The sequence below is a fragment of the Primulina eburnea genome, chromosome 12 (genome assembly GCF_022965805.1).
Source record: "Primulina eburnea isolate SZY01 chromosome 12, ASM2296580v1, whole genome shotgun sequence".
Taxonomy (NCBI): Eukaryota; Viridiplantae; Streptophyta; class Magnoliopsida; order Lamiales; family Gesneriaceae; genus Primulina; species Primulina eburnea.
Genome location: NC_133112.1, coordinates 7,386,016 through 7,397,402, shown reverse-complemented (window position 1 = coordinate 7,397,402; position 11,387 = coordinate 7,386,016). Strand labels below are relative to the sequence as shown.

Genomic DNA, 11,387 nt, shown 5'->3' with positions numbered 1-11,387 from the left:
CCTAGCTGAATGGGTTTGTACAAGGTGTTGTATAAATCAAAGTCTTCTAGTGAATCCTTTCCAAGGGGAAGAAGGGGTGACGTAGGAGTGTTGAAATCTCCGAACATCCATAAACAAATTCTTGTCTATTTGTTTATTGCATTTACTTATCATTTTCGTAGTTTTTAAAGGATGCATTGTTGAAGCATTTTATGTGTTCTTCAAATACCAAAATATTGCCTACCAAGTGTTTGATAAAATGCTTCAACTAAAATATTTTTACTCATTCAACTTGTATATATTTTAAATAGTTTACAAAATATTTAGTCGGTTTCTACGAAGGATTATTTCGAGCGTTTTTCGCTTGATTTCATATCAAACTTGATTTAATCGGTGTTCAATATTTCAAGAACCGAGCTATTGTATCTCATCGATTTACTCCCCAATCGATCCTAACAGTATTTTAGGTCATCTTCATTATATATTTTAAAAAGTTTTATTATATTATTCATTTCTTATGAATTCCTACTGTTTTATGAATACAAGATTATGATGGAGAATTTTTTCATCAATTTACAGTTTAGTTTCTTAGTTATATTAGTTTAGAAGATCATAACAAACAGTTAACTTTAGTATCCATCATCGTTTGATTTCGTAGAAGTTAGATATTTAGTATTTTTCACTCAAACTTGAAGCACCTACCACGCCCCGCATTCCAGAAAATTTGCAAAATAAAATTGGCACGCCCATTGGGATAGCTGATACGCCACTTCTCAGCTAATTTTGAAGAATTTTCTTTTGTGCATATGACAAGGCAGAAAAACTGGGGAGCTAGCTCACAAATTTCACAGGATTAGAAATGTCTCCTGATCTTACACATAAGATGGTATTGATTCAAAAAAGAAAGCATCCTCAATTCTCTATAGAAGTATTCAGGTTGAGACACTTAATTTGGATATTAATTTAGAAGTAAAACTGGTTCTGGAATCCTATGTAATATATTTACTATGGTCTGAAAATGAGAGCTCTCAACTATATATTAATTGAAGAGACTGAAGGATCGTGTGCTAGCACCTTCGAAGATGCTTCAAACACTATATTCTTCAATGAACTACAATAGCTCGTGTTTTAAGAATGTTAACACCAATGAATTAAATCGAGTTTGGTTTAAAAACCAAGCGAAATATGTTGTTCTAAACTAGTGTGTTGTTCTAAAAGTTTGCAAGAGAAATAAGGAATAAGACATAGCAGAATGGGAACAATATGCAAAGTAGTGTGTTGTTCTAAAAGTTTTATTTTGCTTAGAGTAGGCTTTTTAGCCTTCTTTGTATATATGTTGTTCTTGCTTTTAAGTTATTACTCAAAGTAGGCCATAGGAACACTACTTTACATATTCACTTTTGTTTGTATCAAGGATTGAAAGATTTGAATGAAGTCGACGATTATGCTACTTTTATTATAATGGAAACATTTGTGTCATTATGAAATCAATTGTAGGAATAGTAGAGAGTGTGGAGTTGTGTAGGCCAATTTGTGATTTTTTACAAAAATGAAATAAAGTAATTGGCTGGATTATTTAGAATATAACTCCAACATCCAACACAAACAAATTTATCTCCGTTCTTCAACCAAAATCCAACACAAACAAATGGGCATTAAACATAAAGCTCCACCACATGAAGTGCAATGCATAGACATGTATACGAGAAAGAGGTCGACCGAAGTGCAATATATAGACATGTATGTGGGATATCCAATTGTGGTGCGATGCATAAATGCTAAGCAATCGGGAAGTTGTTTTGAGTGAATGCAACACGTAAGGTCGTATATGGGTTTAGAGTTACATGTGTTGCGAGATTCTCCAGGATGACACCAACACTAAGGGTCAAGTTCATCAGGAAGTTCAGGCCATCAACAAACATATCAGCAATATATACGAAAGTATACGATTTTGGAATCTTTGAAATTTCTTAGCACAGATAGTGGATGTTCTTTCTCTTTATATTCAATCACTGATGATTCAATACTTCGTCGAGACTTGTATAGAAATTATTTGGCGGAACCAGAAACATGGCTCTGCGGCCTGGGTTAAGATTTTAAATTCTATAATTTTTTAATATTTTAAATTGATTTACCCGAACTAATATCATATTGTTCCAAAATTATACAAAATTTACATATAAATTTTTTTAAAAAAATTGAGTCTGCGGGCCAAAGCCCGGGTGTAAATGCATGTACATCCGCCTAGATGTCCATACACATTCAGTTATGTCATGTCTTTTAAGGACATCTTCTGAATTTAAGCTTGGCAATTTGAATGGGCATTTATTCCCCAGTCCACATGGATTACCCAGGCGCAGTCGTGGGAGTGAGATTTTACGTGTGATTTTGCTATAGCAAGAAGAGCTGAGAGAAGTGGTGCACCGTCGACGACTGAACCAGATGAGAAGCGGCAAAGTAAGCTGTTGGCTGGGCTTGCTGGCAACCTGGCCCCGTAAGTGCAGATCATGGTGGATCGCGGTCACTGATGATGCAACGATCAGAGAGATGGTGGTGGCTGGATGGCGCACAAAGGGGCGAACAAGCCACTTATGTTGGTAGTGACAATGATGGTGGTGACGGGCGGCGAATCGACGATGGCGGGGCCAATGTGAGTGAGTTTATAAAGCTGGGTGGAATAATCAAGATTTGGGGGAAACTTTTGAAATTAAGGCTTTAGGAGGAAGGAAATTGGGGATTTGAGCTTGAACAATCAAAAGGTTTTAGGATACTAAGATTTTTGGTAGAATTCTGCAGAAATTTCGGTGAAGAAGAAAAGAACAAAGCGGACAGTAGAAATTTTGAATCTGGATTGACTGCTGAAAAGTATAATTTTTCAGTGGCTTATTCTGCCTTTGCAGTGAAAAGAAGAGATTTGAGAATATGTTTGAAATTGGGGCATGTAGCTCAAAACATGAGTGGAGTTGGACTATTCTTTCTTGGTTTCATCTTCAACAAGGGATTTGAGTTGGACTCCTTTGCCAAAACCAAAATGACCAATCGATTAAGCCAAGTGTGAGCCTAATTATTGCAAGAGTGGGTCTCATGTGAGACCATCTCACGGATCTTAATCTGTGAGACCGGTCAACCCTACCGATATCAACAATAAAAAGTAATACTCTTAGCATAAAAAGTAATACTTTTTCATAGATGACCCATATAAGAGATCTGTCTCACAAATACGACCCGTGAGACTGTCTCACACAAGTTTTTGTCTTATTGGAAATGGGCAAAACGAGATAATATACGGTCCTATATATAGATATTTTTGTCCACTAGATCAATGCTTGCGGAGGCATTTGTTGGAGTCAAATTTTAAATCAAATCCACGAGAAACCTTAATCTAAGAGCTAAATGGGGTTTATATGTACACAGATAGACCGGCACATTTCCTTACACAGTAAAAAAGTGGTGGTCTCTTTGTAGTTCTTGAATTAAGATAAAGTGCTACACATGGGATATCAAGAAAAAGTCAGCATCGGACAAAAAAAATTAGAGTGAAACATACTGATTCACCAAAAAATTGTTGAGAATAAAAAATATATTTTAATCCCCTACTTTTGGAACAAACTTCGACATTTAATCACGTTTCAAATGTTCATTTATTAATTTAACAAATAAATTATTAATTTAGTGACAAATTTTATTATTATTATTATTATTATTATTATTATTATTATTATTACACCATCAAGACCCAGTAATCAATATATTATTATTATTATTATTATTACACCATCAAGACCCAGTAATCAATATCTTTTTCCAACCATGTTTGACTACAGATTATGCGGTCTCTGGTCAATTATGGCCGATTCTCTCTTCTCACCTGCCTTTGCAGTTTACACTATCACCACCATTTATATGAAACTGGAAACATCATGCCAAATTCCCAATGGCCCTCGTGCTGAGACTCAAATTAATGTATAAAAGCCTACTAGCTAGTATTTCAAATCGATTAGAAAAATATTTGATTCATATTTAAAATTACGAATTCGAACATTTTCTAACTTTCTGTCCTCCAAATCCAAACTCAAATTATTTTGTTTGATAACTTGCCATTGTCGAACTCGGACATTCCAAACTTTTTTTCCATCGAAATCCAAATTATTTTGTCTTTTTTCCATCGAAATCCAAAAAATAGTCTTTTTGAGTGAGAGATGGAGTTCCCCTCTCACCCCCTCCTCGCCTGCACACAAGGCACGCAACTTCCATCTCTAAATTCCAAGAATAAATAAAAGAACAAAAGACTCACAAAGCATGAAAACGCGGACTATCTAATTACAAATTATTGCCAACTTCGAAACCAGAAATTGCAAGTAGTGTCACACATTTATAATATAAACTTCACTTGAATTGCTCGTTCATTAACCATTTCATCAAGTTACATGCAAGAATTTACGTGCCAGAAAATTTCTATTTCCTCACAAGTCAATCGTAAAGCCCCTCTTGTTCCCACACATCTACCAGAAAATCCACCATTTCCTGTCAATCAAGTAAATAAAAGAGATGAGAAAGTTGGGATAATAAACTGTTTATGCAGGTAGCTACCACACTCACCGCCAGTGGGATAGGCTGGGGGAAAGGCTTGTTGGTCCCAAGCAAACTTTCATACGTTGCATTCCAACTGCAAATTCGAAACAGCATAATATGAAAAGCGTTCTTATTCTAGCCATGTTTCTCAAGGATGATATCAATCAAACTTTGGATGAAGACATTGGTATCGTGCACATTGTGTCTGCCAAATCTAATGATCAATATCATAACAACTTCGGATAAGTAAATATGAAAGTCACCTCAATTTTGGTTCTTGCACTTGTACATGCTTTTGAGATCGCTTATTTCCAATCCACTGTTGTCTTGTTTGATTCCAGAGAAGAAGACCTTCAACAAGATTAATTCGAAATAGTTACAAGGCAGTGAAAGACCAAATTTTAATCAAGAAAAACTAGAAGAAAAGGGAGATAGAAATGTTAAATAAAGTTCGACTTCTCAAGTTTATATCAAATCCTCTCTTTCAAGAAGTCACGGGTATGAGAAAATAGAAATTAAAAGAATCCCAAAAAACAAGCAGTTTCTGGTTCTGCGCGAGATTACAAATTTAAAGCAAAAAATCATAGTAATGGAAAAATACTCAAAATTTGTCATTATAATAAGCCTTGATAGTGGCAAATTAAGGATAAGAAATATCAATTGAAGTTGTACAAATCTACAGAACATGCTAAAGTATGGGGCTGAAAACAAAAACAGCCAGTAGAATACGGTCCATTTTGGATAAAATATGATTTGAAGCCCAATAGTCCCCTAAAAGCTGCATAATTTATATTAGTGTTCCTCTGCAACAGATAAAATACATAAGAGGGCAGTAGTGGAGGTGGCAGAGAGCAATATGTGTGCTATAAGTTCCTTAAATGCACAGCACGAGGATAAAATAGCATTGATGTACTTGCCAGGATTAACGAAATCCGTAGGGTGGTTTGAACTGCCAGCACTGCTGTGAGCATCAAAGGTTTGATTTGAAGTACTGATTGATGAGATACTTCTATGGGATTGGAAGGCACTATGGTCCATGGTACCTGAACTGGTGCTCCAGAAATCTTCAGTCAAACTATGTTTCTTTACTCGTTGGCCTTGAATTTTCAGACCCTTGGATGGTTCATCCACAGAAATCACAAGTGGTGCTTTGACACAACATCCTAGGCAACCTCTGCTCTGTTACAAATTTGGTTTATCACCATGCAAATGAATAATGTGACAGAAACTGTTAAGACTACACTTTAGGAATAACAGAGGGAAAACGAACACAGAAAGTGTATGAGTGAGAAGAGATTTTGTCATTAGATAGCCTTGAGAAATTTCATTCCTCTAAAAGTGAATAGTATGATCCAAAACCTCTAATAGTTCTTGGGTAATCGACCACTGTGGAACAAATTATGTCATAAGTTTTGAATAAAATCAGTTTTATTATGGCAACAAAGGATCAGCACATATAAATATACTACCACATATTTGAACATATTTGGTCTAAGGGGATCGATTAATTGTGGTCATTAATGCAAACCCAAGGAACAAAGACAGTATGATATATTTGAAAGAGGATAATGCTAATAGTAAAGACAAATGGAGCAATTAATCAGTAGAGGTCATGATTACAACCGAAAAAACAGATACCATAGCAACTCATAACCCCTTTCCAGAGCAATATTCATAATCCCTGGGATGAGCAAACCAGTTCATGTTGTAAGTTGTAACCATTCTTGTATATTGGAAATCATCATCAAGGAACCCATAAATTATCAAAATTTTCAACAGCTGAATTATATGATAGCAAGTAGAAGGAAAATTGTGGGGATGGGGGAGGCCATGGGGGCAGAAAGGTAAGATAGATAAGTCACTATACTCCAGGAAATTAATGTCGACATTACTATCCCAGGATAAAATAAAACCATGTTACGAATAAAAAATAAGGAAGCTTGAGCAGTTGTCATTTCAAAATAAACTATATTGGCACATAAGACAATTGAGAGTTTTGCATCTCCTCGGTTAAAAATATATCAACTAATTTTAGTGCAAAAAATTATAGCCACTACAATTGTAGCCGAATAACAAGCATATCATGTCATGTGCCTACACTGTCGGATAATCCAAAATTAAACCATCAATACGAAATAAAAACTCCAATTCTGCAGATCAACAAATAGAAAGGTAAGTAAAATAGTTATTATATACTCCATTTGGTCTGAGCAAAGTTAAGATCTAACACGAAAAAATTATTTCCATTTATCCTTCAGACTTTCCGTAATCAACCCAACGAGAGCTAGCGAATACTTCTTCAAACACCCTAAGGACAAATATTAAGGCCTAATTTTTATACAAATCTCTGTTTCTAAACGATATCTATCACTGACAAATATTGCCATTTTTTGTCTTCGAAAAATTATTGACATTTTCTTATTTTGGAGCCTTTTCTATTTACAGGTTCCTATTGAGGCATTTCTAAAGTATACAATTACGTAGGGAATGAGTATTACTCGAACAAACTCTTTCAACATCAGGCAAAGCATGATGCCAAATAACGAGAAAAATCAGAACTTTTCCTTCTTCTCACGCCATTGTTGCTTTCTTAAAATGGAAGCAAAATAAATATTTGGAACCACATAAGAAGAATAGAAATAAAGAAAGCATCCTTATTTCATGACAAAAGGGGTTAGCCAAAAACCCAATAAAAGACACCATATTATCATCAAAGCAAAAAGAAAAACAAAAACAAAAACAAAATTTCTTTGGTAATCATATGTTCCACAAACATTTATTTACTTTTTGTAGTTACACCCTCTTAGATTCACAGAGATCGCAGCCCCCGAAATGTAACACAAAATGAATGATAATTATCGAGGCTAGAATCGTGTCAGCCATTCCCTTCACCTGAACAGGAAAGGTCAAAAACTTTGGCTACCTCGGGAAAACATTGAAAAATGCCCACCAAAATTTCCAAAGAAGAGCATATCACCAGCTAATCAATAAATTACCATCCTTTAAAAAGTTGAACCTTGTGCTTCTATACTTAACCAGAATGAAGAATCCCAACATCATCATCCACAAACATGCACACACAGACAGAGACACGGAGAAAGGGAGAGGGAGAGGCCGTAAAACTGACCCCATGCATGCAAGTAAATGTGAAATCCAAGACGGGATCGATCTACTCCAGAACAGCATTCACTGATATCTCCAAATTACGATTACTTCCCAACCCAAATCACTCGTTTCGAAGCCCAGATCTCAAAATATCCGCAGAAAGAACAAAGGCACGCAAATCTGCGAACAAAAGGAAAATTCAATCGATCCACAATTCAAGATGCAACGAAAGCAAAATCGAAAATTTGCGGCTTACACTTGCGATTGGATCAGTTACAAAATGCTCGATCCGGTTAGCACACTAGCGAAACTTCTTCAAAGCTAGTGAGGAAAGAAGGAGCGTAGCGACGAGGCAGTGGTGCGTACGTTAACGAATAACAGCGGGTGGACAAGTATGCCCTAGCGTTTTCAATTGCAATTACATTATTACCCTTGTACGGTTTACCTCTCCGTAATTGCGTTTTAAAAATCCGTAGGTCCGTTGTCCTCGCTTAAAATTTGAGCAGTTCTTTTTGCAAAGACCGTAAATAAAAAACTAATTGTTAGATTCAACTGAATTTTGGATAAGATGTTCAAACATATGATAATGTATTCTGAATGGTGAAGATATTATTGGACAGAATATTGGCTTGAATGTATAACTCGAAAAATGGAGAGAACTCCGCCTCACAAAATCTTTGAAAAAGTTGCCGCAATTGGGAGATGATTTTTGAAATATAGAGTGGATTTGAAGGTGTGATTTTTGAGAATGAGGTGGTGTTATTTATAGACATGAGGTGAAAATATTATCATAATTCGTTGATAATCATTCCATAAATTTCGAGATTCTCCATCCATAAATTATGAGGTGCTTCTTCCATAATTTCGAGATGCTTCTTTGTTGAGAAAACTGTCTTGTATGCAATATTTCCTTGCAATTAGATTGATATACAACCTAAATTTTCGAAATTAATATATGTCTTGTACTGGATTTCGAATTCCATGTATTTATTGTCTTGGAATTTCAAATATCACGTATCGTTTAATATTTTCAAATTTACTATTTTTACAATAATATACTAACTCGAAATAAATTTTATATATGTCTATATTTAAATAAATAATTAATGCCCAAAAAATTGAGTTCTCACATGCATGAATTCGATTGTTGAGACATAAGATGAAAATCGTGAAAAATTGTAGGGCCCTTAGCTCCTAATCGTTATTACAATGCAATCAGATTAGGGTTAATTAATCACAGCGGAAAACGAGCTTAAATTTTCTTTACGATGAGCCCAAAAATATCTCTTTTATAATTTGAATACTGAAAATAGTATTTAATTTCAAATCATAAAACACGCTCACACCTAATCACAACCAATCACATACAAACAACTCATATCCTCGGGACATGCCCCGGTATATAGATACATATACATATATACTGGGAACAAGAGATAAACATAAAACCTCAGCCCAAGCTGTGGCTCCCTCCAGAAGTACCCTATCCGGTCTCCTGATATCCTGGAGTACCTGCCATTGTCCACACACAAAGACAACAACAGCCCCCCTTGGGGGTGAGCAAAGCTCCGTATGGAACAACCAATCATATATACCACAGATATCTAAACAATGATATATGGTATGCAATGCATGTATGTCGTGGAGGTATCAGGTCAAATGCCCATCCACTGAGCACATGTCAGAATCAATCGAATCGCTATCAAATCAAATCAATGCTCGAGCTGGCACACCGGCCGATATGGGAATACATTTATGATAGCGTCGACGAAACGCCATCAATCCCACATCTCATATCCAATCATATGGGGCCACAATTGTCTATGCTTTACGGGTCATATAATACCGGCATAGCGATTGTGTTTACAAACCCTGGAATCCAATCAAAACATATCAGGGTATCCAAGGATCATAGATCAACGTGCATGTCATGTATCGATGTATGCATAAAATGATGTGTGTTAACAAAACATTTATTTAATACATCGATATCTCAATCTCAATGTCATGTATGTCATATCAAATCAATAAATAGGCATTAAGACACGTATTCCAATCCAATCCAATCCAATCAATTCAACATATATCATATAATACAGATACCTGTCGTACGTTACCCGGTCGCAACATACCTCAACTCTTCGTTTCCAATTGATGCAGCTTGAAGATATCAATATAATACTCTATCTACATCAATAACACATTCATTTCATTCAATAATATCATTCAAATTCAATAATATAAGTTTCAAATATATTTTGAAACTTTGAAAATTCATATCAAATTCAAATCATAACATAATTCAATTCCGACTTCGAAACTTAGTTTCTTGTCAGTTATTCTACCACATATATAACCGACACATAATTTTTCAATCTCAATCAAATGATTAAAATTATCTAATTATAATAAATTGAGAATAATTCACAATAACATCACTATAATCATCTCTTCTTCGTTAAAATCATACACTATTTAACAATCTTCAGTTTCTGTATGATTTAACAATTTATCGGATTTATTCCAAAAATCGACGAATTTCATACATCACCAAAACTATGAAATTTATACCTCAAATCGAAGACCTCGTGTCAACGATCCTAGATCTGAATTCGGTTCGTCGATTGGACAAACCAATAAATCGCACGATCGAAAAGAAAACCAATAACCTTTTTTTTTCTCTCTTCTCCTGTAACTTTCTGAAAGTTACGTTTGATTACTTTCAAAGTATATATATATATATATATATATATATATATATAAAATAATATAATATATATTATTTAACATTTTAACATCGATATATCTCTTTGGACCAGTAAAACGATCAAAATTTTCAAAACTCAAAACATGAAACTTCTCTATCCTTGAGTTTTCTATGTCATATCCAAATCTCAAATCATTTGGGCTTCATATGAAAAAGATATGTCACTATTTACCATTTTGTCCTTAAAATTAATTCATTATTTTTCAACTTATCTACGAAAATGCCATAAAAAAAAATTGAATATTTTTCAACTTATTTACCAAAATACCATCAAAGCTATTTTAGTCTCGAGGTCTCACATTTCTCCCCCTCTTAAAAGATTTCGTCCTCGAAATCTCAAACATCTCTATATACATAACATTGGCAAACATATATATGTCACCAGTTATAGTACATATCAAAACTAAAATAAGAATAAGAATCAGAATACATCGAATACAATGGAACAGATGTACTAGCATCAAATAAATGCGGATATGCATCTCGCATTTTGTTTTCCAACTCCCATGTCGATTCTTCAACACCATGTCGTGTCCATTGTACTCGTACTAAAGGAATCGATTTGTTTCTCAATATCTTTTCCTTTCGATCCATAATGCGAACAGGTTGTTCAACATAGGAAAGAGAAGGATCCAGTTCAACCTCATCAGGTGCAAGCACATGTGATGGATCTGGTTCATATTTCCTCAACATAGAAACATGAAATACATCGTGAATAGCGGATAGAGCTGGTGACAATGCCAATCGATACGCAAGATCACCAACTCGATCAAGAATCTCGTATGGACCAACATATCGAGGAGATAACTTCCCTCGCATGCCAAATCGAACAGTGCCTTTAAAGGGAGATATTTTCAAAAACACTCTGTCACCTTTCTGGAATTCCAAGGGTCGTCTTCGTTTATTCGCATAACTCGTTTGACGATCCTGAGCAGCTTTCATCCGCTGCCGAATCAACTGAACC

At 35.0% G+C, this 11,387-nt stretch overlaps 1 protein-coding gene across 2 annotated transcripts; it reads right to left on the bottom strand.

The window, feature by feature from the left end:
- Positions 1-4,279: 4,279 nt before the first annotated feature.
- On the bottom strand, positions 4,280-8,054 carry LOC140807551 (uncharacterized). 2 transcript variants are annotated; one of them, XM_073164458.1, is made up of 6 exons: positions 7,913-8,054; positions 7,679-7,836; positions 5,469-5,730; positions 4,815-4,902; positions 4,579-4,645; positions 4,280-4,503 (listed from the first exon to the last, which is right to left on the bottom strand). In XM_073164458.1, the coding sequence occupies exons 2-6, from the start codon at positions 7,685-7,687 to the stop codon at positions 4,450-4,452; spliced, it is 480 nt and encodes a 159-aa protein (XP_073020559.1). In that variant the 5' UTR covers positions 7,688-7,836; positions 7,913-8,054; the 3' UTR covers positions 4,280-4,449. The 2 variants fall into 2 exon arrangements, with proteins under 2 accessions (XP_073020559.1, XP_073020558.1); XM_073164457.1 differs by having other exon boundaries at positions 5,469-5,725.
- Positions 8,055-11,387: the final 3,333 nt, after the last annotated feature.